At 47.7% G+C, this 23,381-nt stretch overlaps 1 protein-coding gene across 1 annotated transcript in view; it reads left to right on the top strand.

Annotated features, from left to right (window-relative positions):
• HK1 (hexokinase 1) overlaps window positions 1-23,381 on the top strand; it is an 80,697-nt gene that overhangs the window by 35,228 nt on the left and 22,088 nt on the right. The window contains exons 3-8 of the mRNA XM_012801398.2: window positions 4,466-4,614; window positions 10,460-10,579; window positions 15,067-15,162; window positions 15,745-15,844; window positions 15,948-16,131; window positions 21,943-22,098. Of these exons, the coding sequence (XP_012656852.1) occupies window positions 4,466-4,614; window positions 10,460-10,579; window positions 15,067-15,162; window positions 15,745-15,844; window positions 15,948-16,131; window positions 21,943-22,098 (805 nt within the window). The remainder of the gene's footprint in view (window positions 1-4,465; window positions 4,615-10,459; window positions 10,580-15,066; window positions 15,163-15,744; window positions 15,845-15,947; window positions 16,132-21,942; window positions 22,099-23,381) is intronic.

The raw sequence follows: 23,381 nt of genomic DNA, 5'->3' as shown, positions 1-23,381 counted from the left end.
GCTAGAGAATCCACTATAGAGCAGATTGCTTGATGAATGGGGAAAAACTTGCACCCATCTAAGGTCACAGAAGGATTCTGTGAGTAGAGAACAGGAAAAACAACCTTTGTTTTTTCTCTGTATCTCATACCTTGTGTAACAGGTTTGTGCTTAATGAACAATAAGCAGGGGTGCCTTGAATGAATGAATGGACTACCAATCCTGTGATCACACAGCTTCGAGCTACTTACTCAGCTGTCCTCAATACCAAGGACAAATGCCAAGAACTCTAAATTGTGGTCCTTCCCTCAAGGAACCTGAGAGAAAAGATAAGAACAGTGAAATTCTTTTTTTTTTTTTTTTGAGACAGAGCCTCAAGATGTACCCCTGGGTAGAGGGCTGTGGCATTACAGCTCACAACTCCTGGGCTCAAGCGATTCTCCTGCCTCCGCCTCCCAAGTAGTTGGGACACAGGTGCTCGCCACAACACCCGGCTATTTTTTTTTGTTGTTGCAGCCATCATTGTTGTTTGACAGGCCCAGGCTGGATTCGAACCCACTAGCTCAGGTGTATGTGGCTGGCGCCTTAGCTGGTTGAGTCACAGGCGCCGAGCCAGAACAGTGAAATTCAATGAGAATTCTTGGCTTGTTCTTTCATTCCTTCATATCTTGATTAATTCTGCAAGTATTTGTTGAGTTTTTGTTATATACCAAACACTGTCTAAGTTCATAAATATAGCAATGTTTCATTGCTTACAGCTTGGTGGAACCAAATTAAAAAATAAGCCATTTTGTAAAAGAGAAAAAATTTTTTAAATAGAACAACCATCATTTAAAAAAATTTAAAAAGCTTAAAAGACCCAGAATAGCTAAAACATTCTTGAAAAAGAACAAAGTTGGAGGACTTTCACTTCCCAATTTAAAAATTTACAGCAAAGCATCAGTAATCTAGACATTGTGGTTAAACACACACACACACACACACACAGAGAGCAAAAGAGAGATATCAGTGGGACAGAATTGAGAGTTCAGAAATAAACATATTTATGATCAAGACTATTCAGTGAAGGAAACAATAGTCTTTTTTTTTAAACTATATTTTTCCTTTTTTTTTTAATTTGAGACAGAATCTCTGTTACCTTGTGTCAGCCTAGCTCACAGCAATCTCAAACTCTTGGGTTTAAGCAGTCCTGCTTCAGTTTCCTGAGAAGTTGGGACTATAGGCCCCCACCACAGTGCCTGACTAATTTTTTTGTATTTTTTGTAGAGATAAGGTCTCACTCTTGGAGTTCCAGACCAGCCTGAGCTCTAGCTAACCTCCTACCCTAGCCTCCCAGAGTGCTAGGATTACAGGTGTGAGCTGCCATGCCTCGGTGGAAAGAATAATCTTTTTAGTAAATGTCTAGGGACACTGGATATCCACATGCAAAATAATGAAGTTGGACCTCTACCTTGCACCGTATATAAAAATTAACTCAAATTAGCCAGGCACTGTGGCATGTACCTGTAAGTCCCATCTACTTGGGGGGTTGAGGCAGGAGGATCCCTTGAGCCTAGAAGTTTAAGACCAGCCTGGGCAACATAGTAAGACCCTGTCTCAAAAAAAAAAAAAAGTAACTCAAAATGAATCAAATATCTACATGTGAGAGCTAAAAGTAATCAAACTCTTAGAAGAAAATACAGGTGTGAATCTTTGTTACCTTGGATTTGGCAATGGGTTTTAGATATAACACCAAAGTACAAATAACAAAGGAAAAAATAGATAAATTGTACTTCATCAAAAATAAAAACTTTAGGCAGGGCCTGTGGCTCAAAAGGGTAGGGCGCCAGCCCCATATGCTGGAGGTGGGGGGTTCAAACCCAGCCCCGGCCAAAAACTGCAAAAAAATAAAATAAAATAAAATAAAAACTTTAGGGCTTCTTCATTAAGAAAGTGAAAAGGCATCCCACAGAATGGGAGAAAATATTTACAAGTCATTTATCTGTAAGCTAAGAAAGAGGTGTATATTTAGAACATATAAAAAAGCTCTTATAACCCAACACTAAAAAGACAAAGCAGTTTTAAAAATGGGCCAGGGATCTGAATAGACATTTCTCCAAAGAAGATATACAAATGGGCAGTAAGCACATGACATCGTTAATCATCTGAGAATTGCAAATCAAAATCGAAAAGACAAGACAGTTACAAGTATTGATGAAGATGGGGAGAAATTGAAAACGTCATTCATTACAGGTGGAAATGTAAAATGGTGCATCTGCTTTGGAGAATAAGGGTGGTTTCCCAAAAAGTTAAACATGGGTTCCACTTGACAGGGCAATTCTATTCGTAGGTATATACCCAAGAGAAACAAAAATGTGTCCTTATGAAAACTTGGGCATACATGTTCATAGTAGCATTGTCCACAACAGCTAATAGGTGGAAACAGATCAAATGTCTATCAAAGGACAAATGGATAAACAAAATGTGATATATTGGGTGGCGCTTGTGGCTCAACAGAGTAGGGTACTGGTCCCACATACCGGAGGTGGTAGGTTCAAACTCAGCCCCAGCCAAAAACTGCAAAAAAAAAAAAAGTGATATAACCATGCAGTGTAATATTTAGCCATTAAAAGGAATGAAATAGTACTACATCCTCTGCAATGAACCTTAAGGCCACATATTGTATGAACTGTCCAGAATAGGTATATATAAATCTATAGTGAAAGAAAGTAGACTAGTGGTTGCTTAGGGCTACAGGAGATGAGGGGCTTGGGAGGCTATCGGTAAAGGGTAGAGGGTTGCTTCTCTCTTCTCTCCTCTCCTGTCTTCCCTTCCCCTCTCCTTGTACAGGGTTTCTCTTTTCTCCCCTCCCTTCCTCTGTATTCTAGACAAAGTCTCACTGTATCACCTGGGTTAGAGTACAGTAAAGTCATCATAGTTCACAGCAACCTCCAATTCCCTGGCTAAAGTGATCTTCTTCAGCATCCCAAATAGCTGGACTGTAGGTGTGCACCCCCTTCCTGCCTAATTTTTCCATTTTTGGTAGAGGTGGGAGTCTCGTGTTCTCTAGGTCGATCTCAAACTCCTGGCTTCAGGTGATCTTTCTACCTCAACCTCCCTAACTGCTAGGATTACAGGTGTGGAGCCACTGCACTTGGCTTTGAGATTAGGAAAATGCTATAAAACTAGTGTGTGGTGCTGCTGGTTGCAGAACTGAATATACTAAATAAAATCCATTGAATTGTATACTTTAAATGGGTGAATTTTATAGTGTGTGGATTACATTTCAATAATGCTGTTGCCATAAGATAGGATAATAAAGAACTTTCCTTAGGAAAATGAGATGCCCTAAAGCAGGGCTCCATGGTCCATGGGGACCCAGGGAAGCAGAGGTGGTTGTCATCCCTGGCAGTATACACACTGGGACAGTGGGGATGTTACCTTAGCATCAGGAGTAAAGCTAACAGATTTTAAACATTTTTTTTTGGACTGTGTGTGAAGGTAACTAATGAGATACAGAGTAAAGACTATTTGCTGGTGGCTTAATGGTTGGAACCTGCCTATGGCCACCTCCCTTGATGTTGTCTGGTGGTCTTGGTGTATAGCAGTTCAGGGTCTTGCTTTGTCCTGCTGAGGACCAACCCAGGTACTGTACAGTGGTTCTGAGGGAGGTAACTGTAGTGGGCTAGTTTACTCTGTTGTGACCAGGAGGGACTTCTGTTAAAAGCATCCAATCCACTGAGTGGAAGTAAGGCCAGTATCCACCAGGGGATGAATGGATAGACCTCAAAATGTGGTCTATCTATACCATGGGATATTATTCAGTCTTAAAATATGCTACAGTATGAATAAACCTTGAAAAACATTATGCTGAGTGAAATAAGCCAGACACAAAAAGACATACGATTTGATTCTCCTGATGTGAAATACCCAGAATATGCAAGTTCATAGGGACTGAAGGCAGAGCGGTGGCTATCCGGGGCTGTGGGGAAGGGAAGATGAGAGTTGTTGCTTAATGTTTATAGAGTTTCTGTTCGGGGTAGTGAAGACGTTTTGGAAATAGTGGTTTTGGTTGCACAACATAGTAAATGTACTTAATGCCAATGAACTGTATACTTCAAAATAGTTGTAGTGGTACATTTTATGTTGTGGTAAAATAAACACATGAAATAAGTGCATCTCTGGGCTAGCTTTAACTGGCACCTGAGTTAACGTGGAAGGAACCCAAGGTATGGGATGGACCACAGAGATAGGGTTTTCTCTGGGTTGAAATGCTACTCATGATTTTTATTCATGGATAACAGTGCTGTTTTTGAAATAGGGTAAGGGACTAGAAAAAGCTGGGTTAGGAATTTGTACTTAATTCAGTACTTCTATTCCCCTGTAGTTAGAAGTGTGGCAGAGGGAGGCAGACAGGGCCCAGGACCCTGCCTAAAAGTGGACATGGCATGGCATGTGACCTCCTAACACTCGAATCTGATGTGATACCTGTTGTCTCCCTAAACAGAAAAGGGAGATTTCATTGCCCTGGATCTTGGTGGGTCTTCCTTTCGAATTCTGCGGGTGCAAGTCAATCATGAGAAAAACCAGCATGTTCACATGGAGTCCGAGGTCTATGACACCCCAGAGAACATCATGCACGGCAGTGGAAGCCAGGTGGGTCCCCACTCCCTCTGGGCCAGCCCCTCGGGCCAGGGCACCTCCCAGGGAGCAGACTTCAAAGCACTGGTGTCCTGAATCCCTGGAAGAGGGTTGCTGGAAGGAGTCCATCATAGATGCATACAGGAAAGAACTCCTTCCTGGGCAGAAGCATGTGACAGTGAGTGGGGGCTGGATTGTGCCAGAAGAGATGCCCACTGTCTGGATAAACTGGTACAGTGGGTGTAGGCTGCTTGGACTCCTACAGAGTCAAGGCCATGAGGAGGGAGGCCCTTGGCTCTGTGGGGTAAATGCACTCATTCCCTAATGATACTGGGATTGGGTCCCCAGTATGGGGGTTAGGAGAGCCTTCCAGTAAAAATGTCCCTTCTATAAGGTCATTGGTCTTTTCACCTGCTCACTAGAGGCTCAGGCCTCATAGGGTGTGGCTGTGACCTTATCGGGTAGGAATTAGGGTTCATAGCTCTGGGCTAATCAGGGGCCCCTGGGCTAGAGTACAGTGCTGATTTAAAATAGCACTGTATTAATATAAGCTGTTGGTACAGAAAATAAGCAAGGCCTTGCCAGGGAGGTCATCCCTTTCTCTCTTCCTTGTACTGGGCTCAGCTGTTCCAGGGCTTCATCTTCTGAGGGCTGCCTTCCTTCCCTGCCTGGAGTGCCATGGGTACACACAGGAAGGACCTGTCCACCGGCTTCTGGTTGTCTGGTTGAGACAAGTGTTGGGTCCCTAGTGCACCAAGGACGCTGTGAACTCCCGGGATTTAGGCAGCCCACCCTTAGGATTTCTGTCATTTCCAGGTCCCCAGTCTGTCAGGCGGTGGGTGTTCCTCCCTTCTCCTGTAGACATCCGGCCTCTCCAGCCCATAGCTCACCTCCAGAGACGTGGCTGCTGTCCAGCACGTGTGTTCAGAGCTGGCCCAGTGTTTGTTTTAGGAAGGGTGTGTTCTTAGCCAGGTTCATGACTAAGTTCTTCAAGGAGCCCATTTGTTCTGGGGTGGACTTTGAGGTGAGACCCAGGAGTCTTCTTCTCTTTGCCCCACTTTGTTCCTAATTTAATGGGGGCGGGCCTGGAGGAAACCATAATCCAAAAGGCAGGGTTAATCCTGGCCTGGGGTTTGGGTTCAGCTTTTCAGAATATGTCACAGTGAACATCGCAGGTGACACTGTCGCTAGAGCAGGTGAACCACTTTACAGTCAGCCATTGGGACCGGGGCGTCACTATTGGATGGCCCTGTCTGAGGCTCCCCACCTGCTTCTCTGTTATTGGGCTACAGGGACCGGCCCATCCACCCAGGGTGTGTACAAAGGCCGCCAGCTGGTAGGTCTCCTGACCAGGCGTGGTGGCTGTCGAGCTGCTCCTCTCAGCACCCTGGGGTTTGGCATCCCGCCCTTTCCATTTTGGCAGCATGTACCAGCCTGTCACTGTCTGTTTTCCAGGGTCCTTGGGTTGAGCCATCTAAGCCTGGTGCCTTCAGCATTGAGTCTCTCACCTGTGCTGCAAACATTCCCTGTGTGCTTTGGTGTCACCTTGTAGGAGTGGGGCTTGTTAATTAAGGGGGGGGGGTCTCCTCACAGGTGCACTCTCAGCCGCCTTCTCTTCCCCAGTAACATCCTTCTTACCGCTGCCCCCTTCATCTCTCGGCCTCTGCCCCCATCTTCCCCTCTTCTAAATCCCAGGATCATTTTCTTTCCTGCTGTTTCTTTTTATTCCTCTGTCCCTTTTAAGAGCCTTAAAAGATTCTGTTGACGGCTCGGCGCCTATAGCTCAACCGGCTAAGGCGCCAGCCACGTACACCTAAGGTGGCGGGTTCGAATCCCCAGCCCGGACCCGCCAAACAACAATGACGGCTGCAACCAAAAAATAGCCGGGCGTTGTGGCGGGCGCCTGTGGTCCCAGCTACTTGGGAGGCGGAGGCAGGAGACTCGCTTGAGCCCAGGAGTTGGAGGTTGCTGTGAGCTGTAATGCCACGGCACTCTGCCCAGGGGGACAGCTTGAGGCTCTGTCTCAAAAAAAAAAAAAAAAAAAAAAGATTCTGTTGACAATGATGATAGTATAGTATCATTATAGCAAATAATTACCCCGTGCTTGTTAGGTATAAGTCACTGATAGAAGCACTTTATAGTATTAACTTGTTCAGTCATCACAACCACCCCTAGGGGGTCAGTAGTATTATTATTCCATTTTCACAGATAGGAAAATTGAGGCTCAGCTGCTTATTTTAAAATTTTATTTATTTTTGAGACAGAGTCTCACTATGTTGCCCTTGGTAGTAGAGTGCTGTGTTATCACAGCAACTCCAAACTCTTGGGCTTATGAGATTTTCTTGCCTCAGCCTCTCCCCAGTAGCTGGAACTACAGGTGCCCACCACAACACTCTGCTATTTTTTTTGTTATAGTCATCATTGTTGTTTAGCAGGCCCAGGCCATTTTCGAACCCGCCTGCCTGGGTGTATGTGGCCAGTGCCCTACCCACTGAGCTATGGGCTCTGAGCCAGAGGCTCAGCTGTTTTAATAACTAGCTCATTGGTGGAATTAGGATTTGAACCTAGGAATTCAGCTCCAGATGTTACAGTTTCCGTAACTTGGAACTCCTAGGGTGGATTTTGGCTTGTCTTTATTTATTTATTTATTTTTAATTTTATGAGGATGAGAAAAAAAGTCCAGGAGATGAGGGAGAGAGGGTCAGAAGATGGGGATCTCTCCTCTAGAAGTTTGTTGTTAGGGTAGAAATAATATTGGGTGGTCTATCTTCCTGAGGGCTCTTATTAATCTATAGAGTATTCTGGCAAACCAGGGTCATCATTTGGCCTATGAGGCACTAAGATTATAAACAATGGTGAATTCCTGGGGTTTGATCACAGGGTGCTCATCCTCTGTGATATATGGGAATTTTTAAATTGATTGTTAAACTTTTTTATTTGAAATAATATTAAACTTACAGAAAAGTTTTCAAATAAGCAGAAGAGCTCCTATATGTACCTTTCATCCAGATTCCCGAATTTTTTTTTCCCCCCTGAGACAGAGTCTCACTATGTCACCCTTGGTAGAGTGTTGTGGTGTCACAGCTCACAGCAACCTCCAACTCCTGGGATTAAGCTATTCTCCTGCCTCAGCCTCCCAAGTAGCTGGAACTACATTCGCCGGTCACAACGCCCAGCTATATTTTGTTGCAGTTGTCATTGTTGGTTAGCTGGCCCGGCCAGGTTCAAACCTGCCAACCTCGGTGCATGTGGCTGGCACCACATAACTGTACTACGGGCACACAGCCCAGATTCCCCAGTTTTTAACTATCCCCATCATCCTTGTCTCTCCCTCTCATCCACACGTATGTGTGCACACAAATACTTACACATGTACACACACACACTCTGTCTTTTCTTAAAAGTCTCAGTGTAATCTGAAGTTTTAACAATTTTAGAAGCACAAATATAACATTCTTTTTATCATTTTTAATTTTTTTATTGAGACAGAGTCTCACTTTGTCATCCTTGGTAGAATGCCATGACGTCGTAGCTCACAGCAACCTCAAACTCTTGGGCTCGAGTGATTCTCTTGCCTCAGCCTCCCTATGCCCAGCTATTTTATTTTGTTGTTGTTATTGTTTAGCACACCTGGGCTGGGTTTGAACCCTCCAGCCCCAGAGCATGTGGCCAACACCCTAACCACTGAGCTTTAGGCGCCCCCAAATGCAACATTCTTAAAGTATCACTTATTTAGTTTTGGGAATTTTGGGTAATGTTTAAATTAAGACAGACTGAGTCTGTGTGTATGTATTTTTAAAATAATGAATATGTTGTTAGGAGAGACAAATATTAGTGTTTTTTAGATATTAATAAGTGCAACTAGTTTAGGGTGGTGGGATCACTTCCCCTTCCTGGTCATCCCAGATGTAGGTGGGCCCAGGGGAAGCTTCCTGCCTCCTTGGCTATGCTTACAGCTGTGGGTTATGGGCCTTCCGGAGAAGCGACTTTTCCTTCTCCATAGAGTGCCCTGGGGCATTGTGTTTGGCTTGAATTCAGACTCTGGTTACAGCCCCGTTTGTGTGAATCTGTTTCTGCAGCCAGAGCTCGCCCAGGCTCTCCCTGCTCTTTCTGAGGTGGCCTTCCTTCTGCCTGGTCTTCTCTCCTGAGGCTGTAGGGGAGTCCAGAGCTCCCAAGTGCAGATGGCGTGGGATGCAAGGACTGACCTAGTAATGGATTTATATCCGTCTGAAATATAGGTCGGAGGGAGCTTAGCTGGGCTTCGGGGTGGCGGGGGGGGGTAAGTTGTGTGTCAACTCAGTCAAAGATGCCAGCTGTAGGCATAGTAATAGTGACCCAGACATAGAGGCTCCTAAATCAAAATCAGTTGGGTTTTTCTTTACCCTGGCAGCAAAGGGAAAGATGGGAATGGCAACAGTGACTCCTGGCTCACTCTTGTGGATGCTCTGCAAGGAAAGCCTTGTCTGGGAGCAGGGCTGGGCTGCTCATGTAACTGTTTGGCCTTTCTAACACTATCTTCTGGGCTCCAAGGAGTTCAATGCCTGTATCATTCCCATACGTAAATAAGGTCTAGTGTGTGACAGTCATGAAATGACAGAGGGTTACCTAGACTTTTTCAGCAGAGTGGTGTGGCTACCAAAGAACCCGTGTATGCCCTGATTGCATGACTAGAGGTATAGAGCTAAAGAAGGGAGGTTCTTCGTTCTACTTAGCATGTCTCTGGTTGGAACACATATGTTGAATATTCGCTTACATTTTAGAGGTGGAGGGAGTTATTAGAGAGATCCCAAAAGTTTACCTTAGAGGTGATGAGCCCCCGTCATTGGTAGAGTTCATGCAGAAGCTTGGGAAATAACTAGTGTTGTGGCCTCTTTCTAGTGGATTCCTAAGATATGTATGTACCTAATAAATCAAAGGTAATGTGTTTTAGAGCAGGCAAGCTCAAGTTGCAATCCAGTCGGTAAATTGTGGTATATTCCTGTCATGATGAGAAGGAACAGTGTACAAAGGCACACGAGCATGGGTGACTCTCATATGCATGGTACAGAGTGAATGTGGACACCAAAGGGTATAGGCTATCCTGTCGCCATAAATAGGCAAAACTAATGGAGGGTGTTACAGTCAGGGCAGCTAGCAGTTGCTGTCGTGGGGCTGGGTGACAGTAGTTGTGACTGCAGAGGTGGGGGGGCATCTGGGTGCCAGTAACTTGGTCTGAGCACTGGTGGGTGCAGCCTGTGACAATCCAGTGAACTCTATGCTTAGGGTATGTGTGGTTTTTTGGCATGCAAACTTATTCTGAAGTAAACTTCACTCTGTATCATGCATACGAGGGTCACCCGTGCTTATGTGTCTTCGTACATTGTTCCTTCTCATGATAGGAATATACCACAATTTACTGACTAGGTTGCAACTTAAAGTAAAAACATGATAGTCTGAAGATAGTTAAATTGCTCCATTGGGCTCAAGGCCATGGACTTGCCTGTGGAGTTTCTAGAGTTTGCAGTTAGCAGTGTGGGGAAGGGCCAGAAGGCCCCTGCCCCCTGGGTGGCTGTCGGAGACCCACAACCTCTATGTTGCTTTTACATTTTTCTCAGTACCTAGATGATGCCCACTAGTGACCACTGAGAGGCCAGTTCTGTTTGAAGGTTTTGAAATGCTTCCCAGGAGCTCTGCTGCCCTGAGGGCAGCTCCTTTTAAGTACTTCTTGTCTCTTTCACTTGGAGTGGCTTCTCAGACAGGGCCCCCAGGTATAGGGAGGACTGCCACATCAGCAGGTGTTCGGGAGGGGACTGATTAGGTTTGCCCTTGAAACACTGAGTCCTCTTTGTCCCACCTGACTGCCCTCTCATTCTTCCTCCAGCTTTTTGATCATGTCGCTGAGTGCCTGGGAGACTTCATGGAGAAAAGGGAAATCAAGGACAAAAACTTACCCGTGGGATTCACATTTTCTTTCCCTTGCCGACAATCAAAAATAGACGAGGTAAGAACACTCTGGGGTTATTAGGCTCCGCAGATGGCCCTGGAGCGGGAAAGCTAAAGAAGCCTTTTTCTCCACTTTTCCCTTTTGCTAACAGGATGAGCTGAGTGTCTGGTGTTTTTGAAGAAACATCTGCTGAAATTAATGTCACGATGTAGTGTTTATTTTTGGATTACCTTATTTATGTATTTTTGGAGACAAATCATGGTATTGGTGACCACCAGGTAGAGAGCACCATTTATCAAATATGAGCAGGTGAAGGAAAATAAAGTAGGTTTAATGATGGTGGAGAGAGGAGGAAAAGCCCTTTGCCAAAGGTGCGTGGTGTGGCATTTACTTGGAACCCATCCTGGTTGCTGCAAATCTGGTCAGAGCTCTGTCCCTCGGGTTCCAGAGCCACCTTTCCGGGGCATCTGCTGGTCAGTGGTTCCAGCCCCAGAGAGGTGTTTAGTTACCTTGTTGCCCTCCCAGGTGAATTGTTGCACCAGCCTTGCTGCTCTCATTTATTCAGCAAGATTGGACTCAGAGTAATCATGTGCACTGAACCTCAGAGCATTGCTGCAGTACAACATAAGCAGATGAACCTTGTTCCTTTTCTACATGGAGAGACAGAAGTGTGTGCTTCCTGCTACCATGAATAAACTCCTAGTAACAGGAATTCTGATGGTTAACATTATTATTATTATTTTATTTTATTTTTTTTGAGATAGAGCCTCAAGCTATCCCCCTGGGTAGAATGCCATGGTATCGCAGCTCACAGCAATCTCCAACTCCTGGACTCAAGCGAGTCTTCTGCCTCAGCCTCCCAAGTAGCTGGGACCACAGGCGCCAGCCACAACGCCCGGCTATTTTTTGGTTGCAGCCATCATTGTTGTTTGGCAGGCCCAGGCTGGATTTGAACCCACCACCTTAGGTGTATGTGGCTGGCACCTTAGCCACTTGAGCCACAGGCGCCGAGCCAGATGGTTTTAACATTATTGAGGGACCATGGAGTCAGGATCTGTTCTAATGTGCACTTCACAGAGAATGCGTATAATAAACATCTCTATGAGTTAAATGCTTACAATTCCCATTTTACAGATGAGGAAACAAGGCTTGGAGGGGTTAAGAACCTGTCGAAGGTCATCCAGCTAGGAGGAGGCAGGGCTCCTCCTAGTCTCATAACTAGTCTGCTTTGCTGCCAGCACCGTAGCATTAGGGCACAGGGCACCTTCCACACTTGCAGGCTGCACCCCAGGGCCCCTGCAGCCCAGTGAGTATCCTTCCTGGGTGCTGATTCATGCTGCCGCAGCCCTTTTATTAACTAATTTGTGGAATCAACAAGAAGGAATTTGAGAGCCCACCAGGCCAAGATGGAGCACAGCGGCCACCCCCTCCCTCAAAAACATGTGTGAATGCTTCTGAGATGCTCTATCTGATCTTTTGTCCTTTCAAGACTGCTTTTTTTTTTTTTTTTTTTTTTTTTTGAGACAAAGCCTCAAGCTGTCCCCCTGGGTAGAGTGTCGTGGCATTACAGCTCACAGCAACCTCCAACTCCTGGGCTCAAGTTAGTCTCCTGCCTCAGCCTCCCAAGTAGCTGGGACCACAGGCGTCCACCACGACGCCCGGCTATTTTTTGGTTGCAGCTGTCATTGTTGTTTGGTGGGCCCGGGCTGGGGATTCGAACCCGCCACCTTAGGTGTACGTGGCTGGCGCCTTAGCCGGTTGAGCTATAGGCGCCGAGCCTGCTTTGTTTTTTTTGAGAGACAAAGTCTTACTATGTGGCCCTCAGTAGAGTGCTGTGGCATCACAGCCCCCAGCAACTTCAAACTTGTGGGCTTAAGCAGTTCTTTTGCCTCAGCCTCCCAAGTAGCTGGGGCTACAGGTGCCCAGCACAGGATCTGGCTTTTTTTTTTTTTTTTTTTTATAGTTGTCATTGTTGTTTAGTAGGCCCGGGCTGGGTTTGAACCCACCAGCCCTAGTGTTTGTGGCCGGGGCCCTAACCACTGAGTATGGGCACCGAGCCCTTTGAGGACTGCTGTGGCCACAGGTAGACTCTTGGTCTGTTATCTAGCACTGCTGCCCTTCTAAGGTATACAGATCAGTTGGGCCTCTAGCACAGCCTTCCCAAACTCTTTTGTGAAGCCTATTATCTATACTAAGTTGCCCTCAGGTTTTTTGTTTTTTTTTTTGAGACAGAGTCTCACTTTGTTACTCTTGGTAGAGTGCCGTGGCTTCATGGCTCACAGCAACCTCAAACTCTTGGCTTGGGCTCAACCAATTCTCTTGCCTCAGTTTCCCAAGCAGCTGGCACTACACACGCCCACCACAACACTGAGCTATTTTTAGAGACAAGGTCTTGCTCTCACTTAGGCCCATCTCGAACCTGTGACCTTAGGCAATCCACCTGCCTTGGCCTCTCAGAGTGCTGGGAGTACAGGCCTGAGTCACCGCTCCCGGCTGCCCTCAGTTTTTGATTTTTCAGAACTGAGACATGATAGTCACATCCCTCCTCTGGAAGAGATGGGAGAGAAGGGAGGTGGCTTGGAAATGAAGAGACTTGAGTAGACTGTGCTTCATTGTCACTTGTGTGTGCATATGGCAGCTGTCTGCTAAGTGCTGTCCCTGTGCTGGCTGTGGGCTCTGGCCTGGGAGAGAATGGCCTACTTCAAAAGGTGCAGTCTTCCCCTCATGGGCACAGGAACCTGCAGGGTGGAGCAGATGTGCCTAGGAGGGAGTACTGTGGGCAGAGAAAGAGCCCAAGGTAGGGGCCTCACCTGCCAGCCTTGGCCCCATCCCGGGCAGGCCTCCTAGGCTGGGCCAGGGTGTATGCCAGACTCTCAGCTTCTCCGCCAGGAGGTGTGTACACTACTCCTCAAGGCTGGCTGAGACCTCCAAGATCGTTCATATCTAGACCAGCTCTTTAGATGAGCAAAAGGAAAAGTCCACAAGGAAATGGACAGAAGGTGTGGAAATAGGACCAAGTTTCCTGATTTCTAACCCTGTTCCCCCTCTTCCCACAACTCGTTGGGAGGGAGGAGGGGGAGAATCCAGGGGAAGAAAACAAGAATGTCCAGGGGCTTTTGCGGTGCCTGGCAGGGTTCCCTCTCCCCAGTCCATCCTCTTGTCTGTGTTAGGTAGGGTCCCCATTCCTGGGTCACACCCCCCAGAGGCCTGTGGGCCAGATAGTGAGTCTTCCAAAGCTGCTGCATTTGTAGTGACTCCCCATTCAGAGAAAAACAACCAGGTACAACAATTATTTTTCTTTTTCTAGTATCTTTGATGTAAAAAAAAAAAAAAAAAGTAACATGTAAAACTATCTTTTTTTTTTTAATTAAAAAAATTTTTTTTGAGACAGTGTCAAGCTGTTGCTCTCGGTAGAGTGCTGTGGCATCATAGCTTACAACAACTTCCACTTGGGCTCAAGCGATTCTCTTGCCTCAGTTTTTCTATTTTTAGTAGAGACAGGGTCTCACTTTTGCTCAGGCTGGTCTTGAACTTGTGAGCTCAAGCAATCCACCCACCCTGACCTCCCAGAATGCTAGGATTACAGGTGTGAGCACCACCCCTGCCAATAAAAAACTATTGAAATAGGGCAGCACCTGTGACCCAGTTTATAGGGTGCCAGCCCCATATACTGAGGGTAGCGGGTTTGAGCCTGACCCCGGCTAAATGCAGCAACAAAAAAATTGGTGGGCGCCTGTAGTTCCAGCTACTTGGGAGACTGAGGCAAGAGAATCACCTAAGCTCAAGAGCTAGAGGTTGCTGTGAGCTGTGATGCCAGGGCACTGTACCGAGGGTGACAAAATGAAACTCTGTCTCTTAAAAAAAAAAAAACAAACTATTGAAATAAAATTGTATAGCAAAAAGTAGAATTCTTACCCCTTCACATTGCCAAGTGTATTACCACGGCCTTGTCTTTAAAGTTTCTTTATTAATATGCAAACAGAAACGGGATCATACTGTGTGAGCATTGGAGTCACTGCACAAATGGGGCTTATGTTCCAAAGTTGGTGAAGAGGCACACATTTCATAGAGGGTCAGCATTGTCCCTTAAATGTTCAGGACCAGACTCTTAGAAGCTCAGCAGCCAGAGTTACCATAGCATTTTGTCCTCTTTCCAGTTTGGCTCTGGCTTTTTTTCCTTGAGGTTGTGTAAGCTGAGTTCTGGTTGGAAAGTGGGGAAGGACGACCAGGGATTCCTCCTGCTCTTTTTGTAAGTGGGGTCTGGCTGCACAATGGACTGACAGTTGGATTGGCATGCCATGTGGCACTGCTGTGGTGTCAGCCACCTGCTTTATTCTCATATGATTTGGATATTGTGAGCCGGTTCACCCCCCGCCCCCAAGGTACCCCTAAGAGAACTCCATTGTGTAGGTGAACAGGAGATGGAACAAAGTCTGGCTCCCCCATGCAGTGTGACCTGGAAGGAGCCACCTGGACCCTGGTGCAGTGCCCAGGTACTGGAGGCCTCCCAGTTCTCATCCAGCCCCACCTGCTCTCCTTTGCAGGGCGTCTTGATCACCTGGACGAAGCGATTTAAAGCCAGTGGTGTGGAAGGAGCAGATGTGGTCAAGCTGCTTCACAAAGCCATCAAAAAGCGAGGGGTAATTTCTCCTTGGCCCTGCTGAGTGAGATGCACAGAGGGGAGGGATGTGGGGAAAGGGCTGCATTCAAGGCCCTTTCTGGGGAGTGGGTGGAAGTAATGCCAAGGTCTGAGGACACAGGCAGGGGAAAGGTGAGGGTCCATAGCCTAGAATGCACTGGGGTTGGTTCAAAGCTAGTTTCTTAGAAGTGTTGCCCAAAGGACCCAAGCTTGGGGCTGGGGTTGCCTCCTTCTGATAGGAGCAGGTGTCATAGATGCAGTCTACCCTGCTTAGTGTGGGTCACAGGAGCCAGCCCTATGTAGGCATGTGGGCCTCCCACAGAGGTTTGTAGAGGAATGTGGCTCCAGGAGTAAAATCTGCTCCCCAGAGACTCTGAAGCCAGATAATTAAGGGAACTATGAGGTTTCTTTAATCACTGCACTCTGATCCAACTAATTTGAGTACTAGCAGTAATGAAACTAGCACCGCCCACAAGAGTGGGATGGTTATGAAAACTGGAGTGCTCTTGCCAAGCTCTGTTAAGGTTGGTGATCTCTGCTCCCACATGCGAGTGGATAGTGACGTGCTGGTATCTGTCACCAGGACTATGATGCCAACATTGTAGCTGTGGTAAACGACACGGTGGGGACCATGATGACCTGCGGATATGACGACCAGCATTGTGAAGTCGGCCTGATCATTGGTAATGACCACCCCTTCACTTGTCCCTTCCTTCAGCCGGTGTTTCTGGGAGGCACAGCCTCTGCTCTCTAGTGTGGTCACAGCTTCTGATCTTGTCCCTCCAGGCACTGGCACCAATGCCTGCTACATGGAGGAACTGAGGCACATCGACCTGGTGGAAGGCGACGAGGGGAGGATGTGCATCAACACGGAGTGGGGGGCCTTCGGGGACGACGGGTCCCTGGAAGACATCCGCACTGAGTTCGACAGGGAGATAGACCGGGGGTCCCTCAACCCTGGAAAACAGCTGTGAGTCCTTCTTTTCTAACCACAGAGGTGACTTAGGGGACATTTATTGAAGGATTTGGGGTGGGAGGTAAAAGGGGCATAAAGTCAGGTGACCCCAAAAGGGAAAGCCCATCAGATTCATGTTTTTTGTTATTCTTTGTTTGGTTAGGTGCACAGCCGCAGAGTTTGTAGCTTAAAATAACATTTCATGTCATTTCATGTCATATTTATTTATTTTTTGGAGACAGAGCCTCAAGCTGTCGCCCTGGGTAGAATGCTGTGGCATCACAGCTCACAGCAACCCCCAACTCCTGGGTTTAAGCAATTCTCCTGCCTCAGCCTCCCAAGTAGTTGGGACTACAGGCACCCCCACAAAGCCCAGCTATTTTTTTTTTTTTTTTTTGGTTGCAGGCGTCATTGTTGTTTGGTGGGCTCGGGCTAGATTCGAACCCGCCATCTCTGGTGTATGTGGCTGGCGCTTTAGCCACTTGAGCTACAAGCACCGAGCCATATTTACTTATTAATTTATTTAGAGACAGAGTCTCACTTTGTCACTCTCAGTAGTGTGTGGCATAGCTCACAGCAACCTCAAACTCTTGGGCTCACATAATTCTCTTGCCTCAGCCTCTGCAATAGCTGGGACTACAGGCGCCTGCCACAGTACCTGGCTATTTTTAGAGATGTGGACTTGCTGTGGCTCAGGCTGGTCTCAAACCTGTGAGTTTAGGCAATCCACCTGCCTTGGCCTCCCAGAGTGCTGGGATTACAGGCATGAGCCACTGTGCCTGACCGTATTTATTTATTTATTTTTTTAGGTGGCATCTTATTCTATCATCCTGGGTAGAGTGCTGTGGTATCATAGCTCATAGTAACCTCACACTCTTGGGCTCAAGTGATCCTCTTGCCTCAGCCTCCTGAGTAGCTGAGACTACAGGCCTCTGCTGTGACACTTGGCTAGTTTTTCTATTTTTAGTAGTAGAGATGGGGTTTTGCTTTGCTGAGACTAGTCTGGAACTCCTGAGCTCAGGCAATCCATCTGCCTTGGCCTCCCAGAGTGCTAGGATTATAGGCATGATCTACTGCACCCAGCCTAAAGGCACTTTTTAAATAATGTTCTCTTTGTTTAATGAACCTTATGATTATATCCTTGCAAAACATCTTGAAAACTAAAAGCACAGAAGCATTGATGCATCCAGGTGCAGAGCTCCCAGCAAACCCTCCTGAGGAGGGGGGACATGGCTGGAGTTGAGGGGGTCTGGGGGAGGGACACCAGGATGTCGTTGGGAATGCAGGAGCTCTGAACCCTCTGAAAACAAGAAAAGTCTTCAGATTATCCCCTACCACATACACAAGTATATATTTAATGGTTCAAAAAGGCCTCTCCCCTCAAGGAAAGCACAGAAGCATTCGTGTAAATATGTGGTGTGAGAAAACATTTGTGTGTGGTGTAGTCATTAGCATTGCTGTTCAGGCTGAGACAGACCATGTGGCATGTGGAGCCTCACTGAGTGAGAGAGAGTGAATTCATGCAACAACACATCTATTGAGCACCTACTGTGTGCTAGGCTCTGATCTCAAACAGTACCTTCTTTCCCAGGACTTAACCTCCAGCTGGGGAGGTGGGTCAGACGTCCAAATGACTGTCAAGCAGAGGAGTGGGTGCGAACAGACCTTAGGGAGGGTGGAGGAACTTCCCCCTTGTCAAGCATGAACAGATGAGGCTAAGTTCAGAAAGAACATCAGACTTACAGGCAAGTTGTTTCCGGTCTTGGAAGCTCCCGGCTGCAGAAGTAAGAGTACTGTTACTAGGCCAAGGCGGGCACTGCTTTCTCTGGGTCACCAACATCCTGCAATGCAGGCTCACATTTCTCTGGGAGGATGGCACACTCTGAGAATTCAGGAGTCCCTGCTTTGCCCCAGAGCTGGAAGGTCTGTTTCTAGGAAGGATCAGACGTCCGGTTTCCTTCCGCCAACCCTTCCGTCCCAGGCCCTGGGTACTCTCGCTGTATACCTGTTTCCTGTTCCATACTGTGGATTTGGTCCCACCCTCTTTCAGTTTTAATTCTCCTTCTCCTTCCCTCTTGTCTTCTTGGGCTTTTTGTTCTTCTGTTTTTTTCTGTTGTGTCTGGAATCTTACATATCTTTTCCTTGTGATTCCTTATCACATCCTTCAAAATGTGAGGAGACACTGCCCCATATAGCATTGACCGCAAAGGTGAATGTGGGCAGTCAGGCGAACTCTTCAGCCTGGGTGGTGGAGGGGTAACTACATGTCTTTTCAAGTCGGCCCCCCAAAACTTTCTTACTGTTGCTCTGTCTGTGGGTAGAATCTCTCAATCTCTCAGCAGCTCCAGTCTTGGTTTGCTGGGCCACAGGCCTCTCCTTCCTTTTCTTTCCCTGGGCTTCCAGCTGGAGCAGACTAGGGCTGCCAAGGGAACCCCTAATTGGCATGCAAGTCCTTGCTCATGGCTCCTGGTGGCTGATGACTCCCCTACCCCATCCCCCACTCTGTCTCAGCCATGCCTGGAACACCATGCCCCTGGTTCTGGGCTGGAACACCATGCCCCTGCCCCTTGCTGGTGCTGTGTGGTGGTAGGTGTCTGACTGCCAAGAGGCAGCTCACGACTAGCTTGATTTCATTTGAGCAGAAGGGAGGCACGTGGGTGCAGAAGGAGCCAGTCTCCATGAGCCTGGGCTTGAGGAGGAAAGTCTCAGGAGAGGTGCTGTTCTCTTGGTCTGTTGCTTTGATGGGGGTTCTAGGGACTGGGAGAAGACAGACCCTTGGCCCAGGGCCTCCTTTATCTGGGAAAGGGGATCTCAATATATTTGTGGGCTCTGCGCCTGTGGCTCAAGTGGCTAAGGCACCAGCCACATACACCTAAGGTGGCGGGTTCGAATCCCCAGCCCGGGCCCGCCAAACAACAATGATGGCTGCAACCAAAAAATGGCCAGGCGTTGTGGCGGGCGCCTGTAGTCCCAGCAACTTGGGAGGCTGAGGCAGGAGACTCGCTTGAGCCCAGGAGTTGGAGGTTGCTGTGAGCGTGATGCCATGGCACTCTAACCAGGGGGATAGCTTGAGGCTCCGTCTCAAAAAATATATATATATATTTGTGAACAACTATTGTGTAGTAGAAAAGTGAGCAGATTGTTTTGTGTACCTCTAGAAGGCAGAGTGAGAATCAGTGGATAGAGGGTGCCAGGAGGCACATCTTGGCTCATCCCAAGGGGAATAACTTTTCTTACTGTCACACTGCCCCACAGGGACAAGCTACCTAGGGATAAGGACAGGCAGAGGGGATGGGACTAGGTAGCCCTTAGCATGATAGTAGCAGCAGCCAGCCTTGACTGATAACTGCCCAGAGACAGGCAGAATTACACAGTGGTTAGAGCATACCCTCTAGGGACAAATTTAATTGGGTTCAAAACGTGCATTTGCCATTTATTAGCTCTTTCCTTGGGCACGCCATGCTCTGTGTCTCTGTTTCCTCACCCACGAAATGAGGGTGATGCTAACCTCTCCCTCATAAAGTTATAATGAGAATAAAATGTTTTCAAATTTTTTTTTTAGTTTTTAATCTTTTGTTATTATTTTTTAAAGACAAAGTCTCATTCTGTTGCTCAGGCTAGAGTGCAGTGGAGAGATCATAGCTCATGACAGCCTTGAATTCCTGGGCTCTAGCAATCCTCCCACATTGGCCTCCCAAATCACTGAGACTAGAGATGTGAGCTGCTGCCCTCTGCCATAAAATAAGTTGATATGTGTAAAATGGCTGGGAAAGTGTCAGCCGCACAGAAAGAGGCACAGTATTCATTATTAGCCAGATGATGCAGTACTATAGGACCTATATTAGCTTGTCCTTTGCACAACCTACTAGGCGAGCCCTGTCATTATCCCCATTGTATAGGTGAGGAGACTGAGGTATCTTCGTCTAACTGTGGCTCCTCCTGCCAGCTCTAGATTCTGGCTCAGGGCTACATAGAGACTGTTCTCACAGGAGCCTGGGGTAGCAGGTGGGCACCTGGGACTTGGAAAGGCACTCTACTGTCAGGTATCTTCACGTGGTCATGGCTGGGTGGTCCTGTCTTGCTCTGTCAGAAGCTGGAACAATGAGAACTATGTTTCTAATAGGGCCTGTGCTCCATGTTGATGGACAAGGGCTGGGCGTGCAGGTCCCAGCAGCATCCTTCGCTCCTGGGCTGGCTCTAGCTGGAACAAATTGTTTCACAGTGTCACAGCCAGCTCTGGGTGTGCCAGCTGGGCTCCCTTGGAGGAGCAGCTGTATGCTGCCCTGTGGACCTGCCTCTTTGATCTGCCTTGGTCAGTGTCCCTCCTGGCCCTGGTCAGCCACGCCTCAGGGACTGAGTCTGGCTCAGATATGGCTTTGAGCTTTAGTTCTCACCAGCTGTTGGCTGGGCCTTCTCTAGTGTGTCTTGGCTCCATCTGGCTATCTCAGGCTACATCTGGCTGCCTGTCCCTTACAGCATTGGGCTCCAAGTGGCTGCTGCAGTCACCCAGTCCATGTGTCAGAACACACCTCCTGGGGGAGGTAAGGGCAGGTTTACTCTGATTACCCAGTGCCTGAGGAAGGTTAGAGCAGCAGGGTGAGCTGACTGCCTTTCACCTTCTCAGATCCCATCCTGCAGTTCAGGGTGAGATCAAAGGGAAAGGAGTGTGTCCTCAAAGTAAATTCCTGGTCCTTTTGGCCAGTGCTGGGGAGATGACCAGCAAACGCCTAACAATGGCCCCTTGGCAAGGGCTACCTTTCTCTTGGCAACGACGTCTACTCTTTCTGAACTGGGAAATAGGGAGAATGCTTCCTGGCCATCTCCCTCCCATAGGCCTTGGGGTCTCAAACAGCAATGGAGATGAAAGTCCTTTAAAAAGCATATCATACAGTTTGATAAGAGATTGTCATAGTCTGTTCATTTTTCTCTGGGGGACTTCCCATCATTGTCCCCCATCTCTATTTTTTTTTTTTTTTTTTAGAGACAGAGTTTCACTTTGTCATCCTTGGTAGAGTGCTGTGGTGTCATAGCTCACAGCAACCTCAAGCTCTTGGGCTTAGGTGATTCTCTTGCCTCAGCCTCCTGAGTAGCTGGGACTACAGGTGCCCACCACAACACCCGCTATTTCTTTGTTGCAGTTTTGCTGGGGCTGGGTTTGAACCAGCTATCCTCAGTATATGGGGCCGATGCCCTACTCACTGAGCCACAGGCACGACCCATTGTCCCCAGTCTAAATATTTTTTTTTTTCCTAGAGGCAAAGTCTTAGTATGCTGCCCTTGGTAGAGTGCTGTGGTGTCACAGCTCACAGCAACCTCCAACTCTTGGGCTTAAGCGATTCTTTTGCCTCAGCCTCCCAATAGCTGGGACTATAGGCACCTGCCACAACATTGGCTATTTTTTGGTTGTAGTTGTTATTGTTTGGTAGGCTCAGGCCGGGTTTGAACCTGCCAGCTCTGGTGTATGTGGCTGGCGCCCTGGCTCCTGAGCTACAGGTGCTGAGCCACCAGTCTAAATCTTGATTCCCCCTCCCCCCGACTTCTAGGCAGCCTTCCCTGGTTGCTCCTACCCGGTAGTGTTCCTCTGGGGTCAGGGTAGGGACTGGTTGACCACCCTCTTAGGTGTCGCCATTCCCTCCACATGCCCCTTCCCATAGCCTTCCCCTCCCTCTTGTTCAGTCACTCGTGAGCCACAGCCAGCGAGTCTGAGGGCTTGTGGGAGCGAGGTGGTGCCTCCTCTACTTTGTGTTCCTCCCAATCTCACATGTTGCCTTGTGTTGTGTGCAAAGGAAGCATTGACAAGGCTGCCCATGTGCTTTCCTTCTACAGGTTTGAGAAGATGGTCAGTGGCATGTACCTGGGGGAGCTGGTTCGACTGATCCTGGTCAAGATGGCCAAGGAGGGCCTCTTATTTGAAGGGCGGATCACCCCAGAGCTGCTCACCAGAGGGAAGTTCAACACCAGTGATGTGTCAGCCATTGAGAAGTAGGTACCACCCCATTGAGGCTTTCTGGGGGTGTGGGGGCTTCAAGAGGGACAGGTCCCTCATTTCCTCCTGAATCCAGATTTGGTGGGCTTTTTTCTCCAGAGTGTCAGGGCTTTCTGTCAGTCGCCCCTCACTCTTAGCTGACCCATCCTGGGCTGGTGTCCCTGCAGGCACCTTGTGGCAGTTTATCATTAAAGAACAACCAAGTTAGCAGCAAACGCTTCATGGATGATTTTCCTCCTCTGTGCCCCACTGCTGCCTCACACACACAGTCAGGGCCAGGTGATTATCCTGGTGAGCAAGAAGCTGGCCGAGCCTGGGGCCTGGGTTCTTGGAATTCCACCTTGGAATATCATGACCTTCTCCATCAGTCAGGAATGTGCCCTGGCATACAAGTTTGAGAAGCATTGGTTAACAGATGAGACAGGACAGATAGACATAGAAGGACAGAGTCCAGCCAGCAACCTGGCTGCCGCCCTTTAGCATCACATGAGAAGCCTAAGGTTCTCTTCCTTGATAGTTACTGACAGGCCTTCACTCTGAGAGACGTAGGTAACCACAGTCCCGGGGCAGTTTGATAGAGTCTGTGCCTCCAGGTTTAAAGGGCTGTCATCTTGTGGCAGGAGATACCATGTAGCTTTATGAGGCCACCTGGAGAAAGAGAAGGCTAGCTTGCTGCCATCCTTCGTGCCAAGGGTTCCATTTTATCTCTGCAAAGAGTGGTTGTTCCCACTTTTCCCTCTGTCATCCTAGAAATTCAGGTAGAGCCAGTGGGTTCGTAACTCTGGCTCTTGGGAGAAGATGCCTCTGTCCTTCTGGCCAGGGAGGGTGGCTGCTAGACAGGGAAAGGGGCCTATGTGGACTTTTCTCTCAAATTCACATGCTGGAGTGTTTTCTAGGATTACTGTCATTCAGGAACAGTTGGTATGGTGCTGGGTAAGCAGGGGGCCATGCTACTCCATTTCTACCATCTCCGTAGTTGGTGGCTGGGAAGGAAGGGAGCCAGAGGCTCATGGCTGGTGTTGAAAGTCACTGGTGAAGTTAGGAAATAACCTTCCTTCTTTTTGGCCTGGTTCTGGTGTTGGCTTTTTGGGTACCAAGAAACACTAATCTGGCTAGTTCAAGAAAGTATGTGTATTATAGTAATAAAGGCTATCTTCAAAAAACATATTAAAAAACATCCCACAAGGGCAGATGTTAGAAGCATTCTCTAAAGTCAGGAATAAGACAGTGTCACAGTTTCCATTCGGCTTTGTATTGGAGTCTTTTTTTTTTTTTTTTT

The sequence above is a fragment of the Otolemur garnettii genome, unplaced genomic scaffold (assembly GCF_000181295.1).
Source record: "Otolemur garnettii isolate 467f Iridium unplaced genomic scaffold, OtoGar3 scaffold00008, whole genome shotgun sequence".
NCBI classification, from domain to species: domain Eukaryota; kingdom Metazoa; phylum Chordata; class Mammalia; order Primates; family Galagidae; genus Otolemur; species Otolemur garnettii.
The sequence above is the reverse complement of the archived record's forward strand: the minus strand, read 5'-3'. Positions and strand labels throughout refer to the sequence as shown.